The 15,924-nt window shown below is 32.4% G+C and overlaps 3 protein-coding genes across 4 annotated transcripts; 1 reads left to right on the top strand and 2 right to left on the bottom strand.

Annotated features, from left to right (window-relative positions):
• Positions 1 to 173: 173 nt before the first annotated feature.
• LOC125066281 (TATA-box-binding protein) lies at positions 174 to 2,702 on the bottom strand. The gene is made up of 4 exons (XM_047674301.1): positions 2,138 to 2,702; positions 1,925 to 2,055; positions 1,271 to 1,514; positions 174 to 515 (listed from the first exon to the last, which is right to left on the bottom strand). The coding sequence occupies exons 1-4, from the start codon at positions 2,420 to 2,422 to the stop codon at positions 240 to 242; spliced, it is 936 nt and encodes a 311-aa protein (XP_047530257.1). The 5' UTR covers positions 2,423 to 2,702; the 3' UTR covers positions 174 to 239.
• A 443-nt stretch (positions 2,703 to 3,145) lies between these two features.
• Positions 3,146 to 7,393, top strand: LOC125066276 (WASH complex subunit 4). The gene is made up of 5 exons (XM_047674296.1): positions 3,146 to 3,582; positions 3,672 to 3,838; positions 4,049 to 4,530; positions 4,614 to 6,734; positions 6,976 to 7,393. Exons 1-5 carry the CDS (start codon positions 3,305 to 3,307, stop codon positions 7,180 to 7,182), a joined length of 3,255 nt encoding a protein of 1,084 aa, XP_047530252.1. The 5' UTR covers positions 3,146 to 3,304; the 3' UTR covers positions 7,183 to 7,393.
• A 1,261-nt stretch (positions 7,394 to 8,654) lies between these two features.
• LOC125066278 (pre-mRNA-processing factor 40 homolog B) lies at positions 8,655 to 15,341 on the bottom strand. 2 transcript variants are annotated; one of them, XM_047674298.1, is made up of 16 exons: positions 15,203 to 15,341; positions 14,861 to 15,124; positions 14,476 to 14,631; positions 14,189 to 14,337; positions 13,705 to 13,862; positions 13,223 to 13,344; positions 12,818 to 12,966; positions 12,312 to 12,423; positions 12,103 to 12,228; positions 11,729 to 11,858; positions 11,347 to 11,453; positions 10,917 to 11,022; positions 10,564 to 10,793; positions 9,913 to 10,350; positions 9,627 to 9,796; positions 8,655 to 8,775 (listed from the first exon to the last, which is right to left on the bottom strand). In XM_047674298.1, exons 1-16 carry the CDS (start codon positions 15,203 to 15,205, stop codon positions 8,685 to 8,687), a joined length of 2,511 nt encoding a protein of 836 aa, XP_047530254.1. In that variant the 5' UTR covers positions 15,206 to 15,341; the 3' UTR covers positions 8,655 to 8,684. The 2 variants fall into 2 exon arrangements, with proteins under 2 accessions (XP_047530254.1, XP_047530255.1); XM_047674299.1 differs by lacking the exon at positions 8,655 to 8,775 and adding an exon at positions 8,777 to 8,816.
• Positions 15,342 to 15,924: the final 583 nt, after the last annotated feature.

Raw genomic sequence — 15,924 nt, 5'->3', positions numbered from 1 at the left:
GGATGTTAAAATAAAATAATTAATATACGCGATTAAATCCGTTAAAAAAAAAAAAAAAACTAGTTTTATTTCAACTAAAATTACTTTATGTATAAACAATAATTTGCTCTTCAATAGGTTTGCATTATTATAAGGAAAAAGATTTTATATATATATAAAATAAAGGAAATGAAACAAGTATTAAGTGATTTTTTTATAAATAAGAACAGCTTACAAAAATAACCTAAATATTATATTAACTATTGTTTTTTAAAACTTTTTAATATTGGGTAAATATTATCAAATGCTTCATATATTTCTTGACGCACTTTTGCTCCTGTTAACACTACTTTGCCAGAGACAAAAATAAGTAATACTATTCTAGGTTTAACCATTCGGTATATAAGTCCAGGAAAAAGTTCAGGTTCATAGGAACTGAATTGTCCATGAGTCAGTACTAAACCTTCAAGACGAATAGGGAACTTAACATCACAACTCCCCACCATATTTTGTATTTTGAAGTCCAAGAATTTTGCCTGCAATTAAAAAGACCACTATAATATATAGGTATATGTTATTTTTAAAAATGTTCCGACTAGTCGGAAAAAACCGACTATTTGGCCGCATTCGTAGTAAGTGAATATTCGGCCGACTAACTGGCTTCTTTTATTATATGTATTTCTTGATAAAATGTATACGGAAGGTATTACATTAAATGAATTTTAGATAAATTATCATTTGTATACCTATATTGGTGCATTCGCAGATTATTATTTTTTCCGCAGTGCCGTTAATACGTAAATGCCCTAGGTACCAAAATTTTATACGCGAGACTTTCTTTTCATTTTAATGAACAATCATTTTAATTTTTTACACAAAATAAAATTGATTGATAAGTCAGCTGACTAGTTGGCCTCTACAACTGACTAATCAATTAGTCTGCTAGTCGACCAAATTTATAATCGGCAATTCTCTAGTTTTTTTTTTAATAGTCTTCAGATTTATACCAAATGAAATTAAATAGGAATATAAATACAAAATATTGCTAGCATAGTTATTAAGTACAACTACACCCTCTCTTCTCTGTAATTTATAATTAGATAGATCTCAATTTATTTATCTGTTCTCCTCCAGCTATTGAAATCTGTTTATTTTGAAGTGACAGTTCTGTATAAATAAACATATCTTAGCAGATATAATAAACAAACCTTAGGAGAGACTTATGAGTTGGCTAAGTTAACATCATGTTAGTATAATATACCTATTAAAATAAACACAATAATTAACTTACTGTAAAACCAAGTTTTTGAATAATTCTGGCATATTTCCTAGCAGCCAAACGGGAATCTTCTTCACTTTTAGCTCCAGTACAGACCATTTTTCCAGAAGAGAATATAAGTGCTGTAGTTCTCGGTTCACGAATTCTCATAATAACAGCAGCAAACCGTTTTGGATTGTATTCAGCATTACGTGCATGAAGAGCAATTTTTTTCAAATCTAATTTACAGTTTAGATTCACGGTGGAAACAATATTTCTGTAAAAAAATAATAATGATCCTGTTTGAATTTTACCTTTCAACAGGCATATAAATATAGCAAAGCACAAGAGGGTAAAATATTATTATAATTATATTATTTTAGCTTATTAGCTATAGACATTAGGCTCAAACAGCTTTGTAGTATGTAGTATACCTTTTAAAGCAAGATATATTGAAATATGTTTGAGTGAAATTTCTTTAATTTAACATAATAAATATTTCTCTATAGTAATTAAGCTTTCATGTGTATATTTTGTTTTATGACAAGATTAATATTGCACTACAATTTTAAATAATGGAAAAAAAAATCTGTCATATTTTTCACTCAGTTTTTCAAACTACTTAACGCTAACTTATATATGGGTGAGTTATTAATTAATATTTTAAATCATTAGTTATTTGCTTACTGTAATTGGGGTAATATTCCAGGGTCCGCCGAGTGTGGAGTCATAGGGGTCATGGGTGCTGGGCTTGCCTGACTTAATATAGGCTGCCCTGCTATACTACCTCCAGTGATCATTGGTGACATTAAATTTTGCTGAAACATAGAAAATATAAAATTAACAATAACTTTGGAAATAAAAGAATAAGACCATAAGTCTATGTTATTAAAAAAATACCGGTGTTTGAGGCTGCATCATCTGTTGAGGTGTTGCATAGCTTGCCGTTGGAGCATAAGTGTGCATGGTCCTTTGTGGAGTACCCATTATGGAGGAACCAAATCCAACTAAAGGTGAGGAGCCTAAGGATACCAATGAATGCTGTTGTTGTTGCTGCTGTTGCTGTTGTTGTTGTTGATGTTGTTGCTGCATAGCATTTGGTAAAATTTGTTGATCTTCTTCAGGTTGGTGTAATGGGGTACCAATACCCGGTATGTTGTAAGGACTTGGTAGCATTTGATCCATTTTTACAAAATTTTATAATATCTGATTTAAAAAATCCAATATATGGAAACGTTCGTTAATTCACTTTTAAGAAAACAATATTTAAATAAGTTGTTGACTTCTTCTTATAAATTATTGCTTTCGGTATCGAAGTATCAATGCACTAAAATCTGTCTAGTAAGTAAAGCACGGTAGAGATTGATCTGTAATGATAGACTCTCTATGTTTAATTCTTCTATGTTCAACTTAAGATTTGGCTCCATTTAAGGTTTATTCTGATTTAGAAATTACCGTCAACTCGTCAAATATGTCAAATATATAACTGACAAATGTCAGTCTTTGCCACAGATAAATTTAAATTGAATAATCTCCAGTTGAATGCTTTAGACTTTAAATAATTGTAGGAAGTTTAATTACACTATTATATACTTTAAATAATTTAATTTTTAGATAAAATACAATCGAGTAATTTATTTAATTGGAGGTTCTTAATAATGAAACCATTTTGTAAGTAATAATATAAACATTTTTATTGTTTTAAGTTTTAATAGTTGACATAATGAAGATTAGCGCTGCAACAAACTTTATGTAGTTCTTAGTCTTACTCTCAGAATTTAAATAAATTTGTTACTTGACGTTCAACTTTCTTCTCGTAAAATACATTAGATCTGTATTACTATAATTTATATATATACTCTATAGTATAAATACTTACGTCAAAGTCGATTATTAACAATAACAAGTCGACTGCAGCTAAATAATAAATTCTTATTATTAATATATATATAATAAAGCACGATTCAAAGTATCGGTGCATCTTATGGGGAAAAAGTGGCTTTGAGAAAACTACTTCTAATTTGATTTAGTACAGTAATAGTTTTAAATGTTTAAGAAATTGTTGTCATGAAAAGTGATATGGAAAAAGAAGCTGGAGCATATATTTTAAAAAGTTATGGAGAATTCTTCAAAAAACATCATCAGGACTACACATCCATACTCAATGTCCAAAATAAAGAAGAAAATAAAACATTTTCTCCAATACAAGTTGTTATGGAATCAAATGAGCTTATTACAACTATAGATCTAGTTGCCTCTGACAATACAGTTATAACTAAAATCTTAAGCGTTTTATCATCACTTTGTGTTGAAGTAAATGAATTAAAAAGTGAAGCCTATGAAAGGTGTGTAATATAACATATCTTGATAATATGAGCCATATCATTATTAGGTTTATTATAAATATATTCTATGTATTTACTCTCTTTCACAGACATTTTCAGTTTTTATCAATATATGATGAATACTGCCCAAATGATATTTCCTCACAAATGGATTCAATATGCTTGTTAAACTTATTTGTTAATCGCTGCAATGAAATCCTTACTAATCTATGCAGTCAAATGTTTGCTATTTTTAATGGAAATGTGATAAATCTTAGTAAGTTTTTACGTTTTTATTACCTAATATTAACATTCAAATAATTATTTTAAGATTATATGGAAATTACATTTATAATTCTAATACACTATAAAAAAACATATCAAGATGTAAATCCATAACATATAAATGCTATAAATGCATGTAGGGGTGATTAGCTAAAAATGCTTGTATTAATATATACATATTAATCTTAACCACACCTTTTAGGTGGAATTCAATGGCATTTTCTGATAAATAAAGTTGGAGAGATTTTGACAATTCTGGTGATTATTGAACTGCTAATATCAAGATGTATGTTAGCATCAAATTGGAATAAATTCTGCAAAAGTTTGAAAAATGCCAGTGACAATATTGACTCAGATGAAGATCAACTTAAAGCTTTGACAGGAGCTGTTAACAGTATCACATCCAAATTAATGAATGATGATATTGTGCAGTCATCTCTTAATAATATATTACTTTTGAGGAAAAAAGAATTGATTACAAAGAACTGTTCACTCGTATCAGCTGAATTTACGAAGTACATAAAACAAGCTATGCTTAACCTGGATAAACTTGCACAGGAAAAGCCAAATGGTGACAATATGTATAAATACATCAAAATAAATGTGCTATTTGCCTTTAATTCACATTTGTTTGGAATTAATGATAAGAAAACATTTAAAAGTTTGATGGAATTAAATACAAAGGTATGTGACAATATGACTATTATAAAGAAAAGATATTCTAAATAATTATTTAATTATGATAAATTATTTATTTTTATTTATAGGGACACAGTATTTTTGTGGTTGGAACAGCTGTTTGGTTTCCAGAACAGTTTCTTCAACGGTATGTCCCTTCACTTTGTGGTAATTACAATAAATTATCACAAATTATGCTTAAAACACGACAATCTTATATGAGCGCTAAAAAAATATCTCTAACTAAAGATATTATGGTTCTTCAAAATGTAAGCACACAGTGGATATTGAGAGTTGAAGAATTATTTTCTAGTAACAATAAACTGAGTGCTGCTGAAATGAGTCTTCATGCTAAAACTATTTTAGATGGCCTTGACATTGCTTCCAACATAAACTACTCAATCTTATCTTTTATCAATCTGCATCTATCTCTTGGCATGGCATTATCGAAAAACATATTAATGTCATTATTTGAGATTATGGACATTCTGAAAAGTATGTATAATGCTATCAGCAGAAATTATAATCAAATAATAAATTCTATAAGTATGATAATCCAGCATCTGATATTTCAAGCAGTTTCTTCAATACTCGAATTGAAAAAGACATTGATGAGTGATAAAAAATATGCTGTTAAAAGATTGGATGAGCTCACTTGCATTGTAATTGCAGAGCAGGCTATAAAAGGAGCAGCTACTTTAGATCGTAACATGGCTACTAATATTGCTCTTAGTTTTGTGCCAGAAACTACTTTTGTAGATGATAGTTACGTCAAACTCGGATTGTTACTTGAAAAAATACAAGCATTATCAAATTTTACCAAAAGTATAAATAAATATTGTAACTGCTCTTGGATGTTCTGGCATCAAAATATCATTCCTATATACTTGGAACAGAATTTCAGTATGCAATTAGATGCTATTAAGATAAAATACTTTTTAATGGCTCTTGAAGATTGTGTCGTTTTCCTAGAAGAAACAGACAAACAATTTGAAGAAACCAAGGCTTTAGATTTTAAAAACAGAATAAAGGACATACTTGAAGAATCTATTCTTAGAAATATAAGCCAGTCTATAGAAACGAATCTGCGTCTCCATATCCATTCTCATTTACAACTGGATGCAGTAAATCCATTGATGTTAGACATGATTAAGAAGAATCTCTTACTTTTAGATATTCTCCGTTTCCACAATACGAATATGTCCGTGGTACATTCTGTAGAACAATATCTCTCGAAAACCTTTTACAATTTAACAACAGTTGTATTATCAGATTGGAAGACGTACGGTGAAATGCGTCAAATGGCAAAACTAAAATTCAACATATCAACTATACATGACAATCTTCCAACGCAAACCTTGGAACAGGGCTTGGATGTCTTAGAAATAATGCGCAACATTCATATATTTGTCGCTAAATACCAATATAACCTTAATAATCAAATTTTTATTGAAAAGAGTAGCAACAACAAACATTTAAATTCAATAAACATAAGGCACATTGCCAACTCAATAAGAACTCACGGCACTGGCGTTATGAACACCACTGTTAATTTTACATACCAATTTCTCAAAAATAAATTCTTTACGTTCTCTCAGTTTATGTATGACGAGCAAATAAAATCACGCCTCATTAAAGATTTACGGAATTTTAAAGGAACTAACGAAAATGTGTATTTCTACAAAAACGCAGAGAAATTTAATAAAGGTATTAAAGTTCTGGGAGTTGCAGAGGACGGACAAAGTTATTTAGATCTGTTTAGAGATCTCATCACTCAAATTGGAAATGCAATGGGATACGTGCGTATGATTCGTTCCGGCGGAAGACATTGTTGCTGTGATGCAACGGCCTTTCTCCCTGATCTGGAGGTAAAAAAATATAAAGACTTGTGTCAAGAAAATGCACTCAGTGATAAATCGATAGAAGCCGCGGGAAATCTGGACGATAACATAGACGGCTTAATAACAAACTTTATTCAGGGAACTGAATATTTCAAATTACTCGTCGAAGTTTTTGCTCCTGTTTTTAGGAATCCTAAGAATGTGCACCTCAAAAATTTCTTTATCATTGTTCCTCCTTTGACATTAAATTTTGTGGAACACATGATATTATCAAAAGATAAAATGTCGAAGAAGAACAAGATTGGAGCTTCTTTTACCGATGATGGTTTTGCTATGGGTATAGCTTATATTCTTAAATTGTTGGATCAGGTAAGGCAATATAAACGATAGCCGTTATTTAAATTATTGATTTTCACAGTTTTGTAAAATATTTTTGCCGTTGGTGTCCAATTTATAATAAAACAACCTACACCAACATTTGAGCTAACTTGTACATACAATAAAATAGTTTTATCTCAGGTTGTCAGACTCTGAAATCTGGCATTACCATAGATGTTCCAAGAAAAATATAGTTTGAGGGGAGCAGTATTACAGTTGTTATTTTTTTTAGGATTCAAACTTTGAAGCTCTTCATTGGTTTGACTCGGTGTGGAATCATATTAAAAGTGAAAAAGAAATCATTCATGAGCAAAAAACAAAAGGGTCTGTGCAATTACAACAGGCATTGGCACTCACAGAAAAAAAGATCAAAACACTCGAAGAGGAATACAAGCTTTTGTATTACAGTCTAACAAGTGCCAGGATTTTCTTTAGATAAGCAATGTATAAAGCAACAATGTATATAGTGTAATAATATCGAAATTTTTGAATTATATTCTTCCATTCCACTTATATGATTACTTCGGAATAAATATTTATAAATCTGTTTATAAAGTATTTATTTGTAATTGTTGCAAAATCGTGTTACAACAGGCAATGTATTCCATCAATTTTAAACTAGCTATAAATATAAAAAAGTTAAAGAATTTATTTAGAATATTATGTTATGAAGAAATAAATAAACATATTCGGTTTTTATTTATACATTTTTATTTTTTCTTTATACAAAAATCTACCTTATGTATAATTTTGTGGTATTCCATTTTTTTTTAAATTATGTTTAAGCTTGGGTTGACTTCAAAAGAAACAGTTTATCTGAAGGTTGAACTACACTTTATATCCTAATTATTAATATTCGACTATTATATTCTATTTATTACTGTCAAATAAAAAATTGTTTTACAATTCTCTGATTAACATATAGCAATAAGATAAACATCTACACATTGGAAATCATATTTACATGTATTGATATATTTAAAGACAATTATTAAATATATGCACATAATACTTTTATTTAGTACATTATTAATAATAGACAATCATAGCGTACCGACAGCATTTGTTAAGCAAGTTTATTAACTTTACACACAGATTTGAATAATTATAAACGCCATCTCGCTATTAATTTTATCGCACTAAATTTTAATGAAGTTTGAATAGTTAACTACATTTTATGTAATAGAATGATAAATTATCATCCAAGTAGAAAATATTATTTATTTCAAATTAGATGTGAACGAAGTCGTATTTTATAACATCACTGTTACTAAATTTATAATATTACTAAAATTATAAAATATTACAATCGGTCTCAATTCAAATTTTACTTTCGTCAGAATTTTCGGAGGACATAGTATCAGTCATCGGCGATATAAGTGGCTGTTTAATGCAATCGTCCGAAGTTGATGACGGACTATGAGGCTGTAGAATTATGGGAATATTGTCATTTTTCATGAAATTACTTCCCGACGGACTCGCCTCCGTCGGCGCGGTAGGTGATCGCTCATAGTGCACTACGAAAGGTTCATCGGTGTCCGGTGGACTTGGCGGTCGATTTTCCGCGTGTCTGTCATCGCTACAACATTTTGTTTGCAACGGACGAAAAACTCGGACAGGAGAGTATACTCGTCGTCTAGAGCAACACTCGAGAGTAGACCCGGAGACTCTTTCACGTTCGTTTTCAGGTGATCTCGGCGAGGTGGGCGTGGCTGGAGTGGCCGGCGTGGCCGGAGATGGCGGCGAGACGGGCGGCGAAGCGGAGGGCGAGGCGGGCGTGGCGGGCGAGACGGGCGGCGAAGCGGAGGGCGAGGCGGGCGAGGCGGGCGTGGCGGGCGAGACGCGCAGGAAGTAGTCGGCGGGAGGCAGCGGGCTGTGCGGGCTGCGCAGGCGGCGCGCGGGCGGGTAGCGGTTGAAGACGTGCACGTGCGTGACGCGACGTCAGTCGGCCTCGTGCTCGTGCAGCTGCGCCAGCAGCGCCGCGCGCCGCGACTCCAGCTCCGCGTCGCTCCACACCACCGAGCCGCTCGCTCTGAAACGTGCAGCGGTTACTCGAGTGTTACGTACCGACCCCTACGAAAGAGTATTAGTTTCATTACTTATTATGGTTGAGAATAGTGTACATCAGTACGACCGTAATGGTCATTACCATGACCGTACATTATACTTTCTAAATTATATAATGCTCGAAATTTTAATGGGATAATATTTTCAGTTACTTACTGTTTTACGATCCACGTTATGATATGTTATATCAACGATAGGGAATATGCATGTAACATCATAAATAAATATCCATGGATTTTCATTCTTCTGTTAATAATATTGAGAAAGCTAGGAGCTAAATAACTTAGACATTTAATGTTTTTTTTTTAAAGTTACTCATATTTCAGACACTAATAGGTACAGAAAATACTATTAAATGTTACGTGTCGGTACGTGTTTTAGTCGATTTTCTTTGTAATAAACAGTTTGTATATTTTATATAGTTTTTAATAAAGAAGAATAAGATCATCCTTAAATTTTTAATTTTAATTATATGAACTTTATATAATAAACTATGTATAAATTGATACAACAGATTAAATCAATTTATACTCCAGTTAATCTGAGAATTATGAAATGGGATAGAAACATTTAATCTTGATGGGATTCAGGTAATAGGATAGTTGAGAGTTCAATGATGATAAACTACCCGTTTAAATAAATGTAGTAAATTACAAATGAATATATATTTTTTTCTAAATAAAGTAGTTATAGGATGGTATCAAATTGTTTTATTGATATTAATAAAAATAAAAAAAGTGCATATTCCCTATTAGTTTATTATTGGCAAACAAAAAATTAACACAAAAAAATTAGTATTTTTAAAATATTACATACTTGTCTTTTTTTTCTTTCTTCTCCTTCTTCTTCTTAGGTTTGTGCGCCAGTTCCGGTGGTTGGTCGGGCGAGCTCGGAGCGCTTCGTTTTGTCTTCTTGCTCTTGTGTTTTGGGGCCTCCTTCACGGGCTCCTCGTCAGTTATACCGCCTTCCTCTATACTCGGAGATTTCTAGAAATTATAAAAAAAATGAAAATAAACAACGACCGCTCCGAGGCGAAACGATTTAATAGCCTACAAGGATTCGTCCAACTAGACACTACAACAACAACAACTAGGTCGCGTACCGTGGGGCAGCGCGGCGGCTCGGGCTGCTTGCGGTGCTTCTTCTTGGGCTTCTTGTGCTTGCGCTCGTCGTCGTCGGAGGGCGTGGCGCTGGCGGACGAGGCGCGCGGCTCCTGCGGCGAGGGCGAGCGCGAGTGCGACAGCGAGTGCGAGCGCTGCTTCTTCTTCTTGGAGCGCTTGGCCTTGCGCGGCTTGGGGTGGTGGTAGTGCAGGCAGCTGTCCTCGTGCTCGTGCTGCAGCTCGCGGTACAGGCGCGCGCGCTCGTCGTCGCCGCCCACGGCCGCCAGCTCGGGCGCGCCGGCGTCCAGCGACTCGCGCACGGCGCTCCAGGGCTGCGACAGGTCCACGTTGGCGGCGCCCACGAACCACTTGAAGGCGGCCTCGATTTTCTTCTGGGCTTTGGTTTCCTCCTTTAGCTTCTCCTTGCTCCTGGTTTCGGCCTGTCGGAATTCATTTTGCGTTTTAATAATACGTATACGTACCGGGATATTTGATAAAATCTGATGAAACATAGGCTCTACTACAATTGTTGAGTGAAATACTTATAGTATTATAAAAGAGAAATATTTTTTCTTTTATTACTTTATTTTTACTTTATTTATTTAAACATACTCGACAATATATCTTATATTGAGATTGTATTTGCAGTTTACCTTTTCGAGCAAGGAGTTGTACGTTAACTTGACGTTGCCGGCATCCAACGAGGCGGACTTGCTGTCTTCGCACACGACAGTCGCGAACTCTTCGAAGGTAGTGTCCGGTTTAACTTCGAACTCTTTTTCCTTCAATATTTCCTTTATAACCTTCTTTTCGTCGTGGAATCGAGCCTTCAGATTTTCAACATAGAACTTAAACAGATCCAAAGGCGTAGAACCATTCTGTCCTGAATAACGAAACCGAAGCAAAGATCGCAGTTTAGTAAATATCTAGTGAGTATAAAAGACGTCGAGCAGAGTGCAGAGTGCAGACTACAATTAAATCAAATGTTAGTGCGAGTGAGACTGACCGAGCATGGCGGAGAAGCGCGTGTCCGCCGAGATGACGGGGTAGAGCTCCACCCACAGCGACATGGATGTCAGCTTGCCCTCCTCGTGCAGCCCGTCCAGCAGTGCCTGTGTGAGAATATATTCACTCAATAAATAAAATATACGAAAGTTACTTCAATTTCTCTCATGCTCAGTACACATTGCAAATTCAAATTCTATTTCATATCTGAGTTTCAAAGTCATATGCGTAACTGAAACAAGAATATTAAACTAAGCTAGGCTATGCTTGGCATTGTTACCAGAAGTGGCATCTTTTATGGCCCTTGAAAGACAAAGAAAAGTGTCATTGTGATGGTATACCATCAGATTAGAATAGAGCTACCCCCTAATAAACCTTAAGTGTCAAGTAAATATATTATATAATATTATATTTTGGGAATTATATTTTACCAAAAAATTGTCTCGATTTTTTCTTTGTTGACGTTTATTCCTCTTTTTGACCTGTTCCCTTTCCTGAAGGTATTCAGCTTCTAGATTTCTTATGTGCTGTTCAAAAACTAAAAAAGATGAAATCGTATTTTTAATTTATAAATTAAACAATTCAAACCCATAAACAATACATGCTTTATCAAACATGAAAATTAGTAAATGATGATGAATAGATATGATACAAAAGCTTCTAAATGCTTATTTACATTCAGTGAGGAAGCTTAATTTAATTTAATATATATTTTGTCACATACATTAATATAACATTAAATATGTTGAAAGGTTTGTTTGATCATTTTGTGTTCTTTTCCTTTCCTCAGGATTACAGAATGAAACAATTTACCTATAAGAGCATCTTCTTTGTCCATTCCAAGTAAACTGACATCATTTTTGAATGCTGCATTTTCCAACAATAGAACTTGAGCCTCGCTCCATGTGCTACTGTATGTGATTTCATTCATATTCTCTAAAACCTGCAATAAACCAAAAATATTTGGATTATAATAACTGTAAGCTAGTGATGTTTATAATGTGTAGATAACCAGTAACATTCAATTTTATTATTAATGAAGACTTTTTAATATTAGTACTTTTTTAGGCAGATGATTCTATAACCTTTGCCACTAAATAGGTATTTAAGAAAGTTTTTTTTATTTATTTTTTTAAATTGGAAATATACAATCTTTCAAAATCACAAGAAGAATACAAATATCTTACTTGTGCTAAAATCTTCATATTTCGTTTTTTAAGGACCTTTGCTTCTTCCTTCTCTCGCTTTGCTATAGAAAATATACAATCCTCATATATGTCTCTTCTATCAGAATCGGGAACACATCGCCATATCTGTAACATTGTACAATTATATTTATAATAGATATAAATATTTAACATAAACAAATTAATTTATAAAAAATATAAAAACTAACCTCAAGATTATTGAACATTTCCTCACATTTATAATACTTAGTCAATGATGTTACTCTTTCACAGCCCAATAAAAACTCTTCTAGATTTTCTCTGTTCTTCTTTGTTTTCAGTCTGAAAATATCAACAATATCATTTGTAATTTATAACAAAAAGAAAGCTGTTGTACTAACACATTATTTGTAATATTTACTTTATTAATTATATAAAAACAAGTATTTAAATTGAATTACATATCACAAATAATACTAAGTGGCTTATATTTTCATTCTCCGGTACAATTGTATTGCTCACTGATGAGCAAAACAAAGAGCTACTAGGCATTGAATGGTGAATATTGGTTTGCAATTTTATGTGTTAATTTTTTTTTAATTTGTTAAATGATTGGTATATGTAATGTAAATTATTTTTTTAAATTAAAACCTTTTTTGTTGATTTAATTTTATGTAGATTATTTTTCAACAGTGAAAACCCTTATTGTTGATTTAATTATTATTGAATAAGATACCTCTGTTCCTCTCTTTCATCTTTTAACTTTTGAGTTTTGTATGCATTGAAAGCTTGTTTCTTTTCATTGAGTTTCTTGAATGTTATATAACGAGGATCTTTTGATATAATTTTCACACATTGCTCCCATGTAGAATTTGAAGGAACATTCTACAAAATACAATAAAATTTCACATTTATTGTTATATTGTTTACAAAATAAATTAAATTAATGATTTATGAAGTTATTTGAGAGTATAATTAAGCTTGCTTATATGTGCATCAATGTAACTAGTCCTTATGAATGTACATAATATCACAGCTATTAGTTGCATGCAGTATGTATACATCTAAGATTTATCGACATTGCTCCTGCAATCATAAATAGCTCTAGTAAATGACAGGTATATGTGGACAAAAAACTTACCCTATCCCTAAGCAATTCTTTAAATGCTTCTATTGCTTCTTTTTTGTCTTTGTACTGAAGTTCTGGCTCATTAGAATCTGTACCATTGGGTTGTGGCGGGGCTGCTATTTCCTCTGGTTTTACTATAATAGGTAATACAATTACATAAATAATTTACGAAATATTAATTATATCCTTTTTTAAATATTTATTAAATAAACAATATTAAATGTATTAATCTCAATACATACAATAAATAGCTGATGTATTTAAGAAAATGGCAAAATCAAATTAAAAAATAGTGTAGTAGTTTGTGAATAAAGCTGGAATTTGTCATCTAGCATGAGTGGTACAGCATCCTTACTATAATTGATTACATATCTTAATAAAAGTGTTTAAAAAATGGATTACCTTTTTTATTTACATTCTATATATGAACAATAAAACTGAAATCTCACTATTTTTAGTGTGTTATAATATTAAAGAACAAAGTATACACTTACTTTCTTCTGGAATTGGTATAGCGTTTGCCAAGGAGGGGTCAATAGAAGCAAGAGTTTTAGCCATAGCTTCGTCTAGAGCTGAGCTGCCTGAGGCTAACAATGCTGGAGAAGTTGGTAGTGGCACTTCGCCTGGAGGTACATCAGCATTTAGTGCAGCCCTGAATTTCAAATTATAAAATTTAATATAAATTTGAATGAAGAGTAATGTATGTCTTATTGCTCAAGAATAGCTTTCTCTCCTCTGAAGGAATAGTGTCGGAGTGTCACTGCACTGTTCTTATATGTGACGGTATATACAAAAATAAAAGAATATTATTTAACATACATATGCTCACAATGTTTGCCCCCCCCCCCTTAGTGCATGTGATAAAATAAAAGGACACTTAGCACAGATTTACAACCATATGAACACCATAAGATTAAAATTATATGAAATTGAGTAACCAATTTTTAAATGTCACAATATAATACAAAATTTAATTACTGTGCTGCTTCTTCAGCTGCTATTTTGTCTTTTATTTCCTGAAGTTCTTTGGGGATAACCCAGCTTGATTCCTTTGTTTCAATATTGTGATAATACACTCGCCCCGCATCAGTTGTGTATTCTTTCCAAACACATGCAGACAGCATTTTCTGAACAAAAGTTTAAAAAATCAATATTTGTATTTAAATAATAATAACAGATATTTATGCTCAGTTTAAAGGTGCTTGTAAAAGCCTAATTGACTAAAGTATATTTTAAACTGATTTTATTATTAGTTTAGTATTTACCTCTGCTGGAGTCTTCAAATCGTCAGGTTTCTCCCAAAGACTTTGCTTAGTGATTGAATTGTAATAATAAATTCGTCCATCTGGAGCTTTATGCTCTGACCAGGGGCTGCTTTGATTAGCCATTGGTGATATTTCTGGAGCTGGAGCAGTCAATTCCTAAAACAAATGTTAAGTAAGAAATATATTTGTATCACTAGTCTAGGATTATAACAATATGAAAAACAAATACAATTTTTATAACTTGTTTTAGTCAGCAATGCATATTTTATAACAAACATGAGTTTTATAGATAACATAAATTAACTTGTATTATTCTGCACTAGAATATTTTATAAACAAAAAGACTGAAATGTATCATATCGACAAAATAAAATTATTTATTTACTGGTTTAAATGATGGAAAGCCAGGTGGTGGTAGAGAAAAAGGAGCCATCATTGGAGGAAAACCCATAGGTGGCGGCAGAGGTCCCATATTTGGTGGCATTCCTGGTACAGGAGGAATTCCAGGTACCGGTGGCATTCCCGGCACCGGTGGCATGGCTACGGCTGGCGGCATTGGCGGCGGCATACCACCGAGCATTGGCGGTGGTAACAGTGGCGCTGTAGAGCCTATCAAGCCCGGTGAACTTGTCCCGGAATTGGGCGTATCCTATAAAATACAGAATTAACAATACAGTCGGTGTTATTAAAGTTATACCTATATGAAGATAATTGTATATAAAATTACCATGGTGAATACTGAATTTTAACGTATTCTAATTTTTTAGAACTCGGATAGCATTTATTTTGGGAAAATGGTGAGACTTCAATTAATAATATTAAATGACCAGCTCAAATTAATATTCAATACAAATAATATTAAAGATCTATAATTTATTTTTTAATGACTGTCAAATTGTCAATGCATCTTAATGTTGAACAGAGCAGATCATAGACTATAAAATAGAAATAGAGTAATAAATAGAGACAGCCCTAGCGGATCGCGTACATAACGCTGCAGCCACACAGCGCAATGCACAGTAATAATAAATAATAATAATATAATAAATATGGACTGCGTAAGGCACTGCTGCACGTATTATTGTTTTTATAACAACGGTTATAATAGCAAAATGTAATAATATTTATGTACAAAAAACTATAACAATATATATGCTATTTAGTTATTTGATATTAGGTTAGGTTTAAAAAGCTTACTGTGGTTTATTTATACATAGATATTAGATATGTTGGCACTACTTGCCAACTTTGTTGTAGACATTTAGAGATCTTCTAATTTTCATCATACTAAAAAACAAAAAAAATAAAAGTGTGATGTACATACAATGAAGCTAATATGTGTAAAGACTAATTAATAATATAGTGAATTCGTTTAATTCCTTCAAGCAACAAAAGTTTTGTTAACATGTAAAACACTATTTTGATCGCCTAGAACAAATTTAGGCAACA

This window comes from Vanessa atalanta, chromosome 9 (genome assembly GCF_905147765.1).
Source record: "Vanessa atalanta chromosome 9, ilVanAtal1.2, whole genome shotgun sequence".
Taxonomy (NCBI): Eukaryota; Metazoa; Arthropoda; class Insecta; order Lepidoptera; family Nymphalidae; genus Vanessa; species Vanessa atalanta.
Note: the sequence above shows the minus strand (reverse complement) of the source record. Positions and strands in the feature narration are given on the sequence as shown.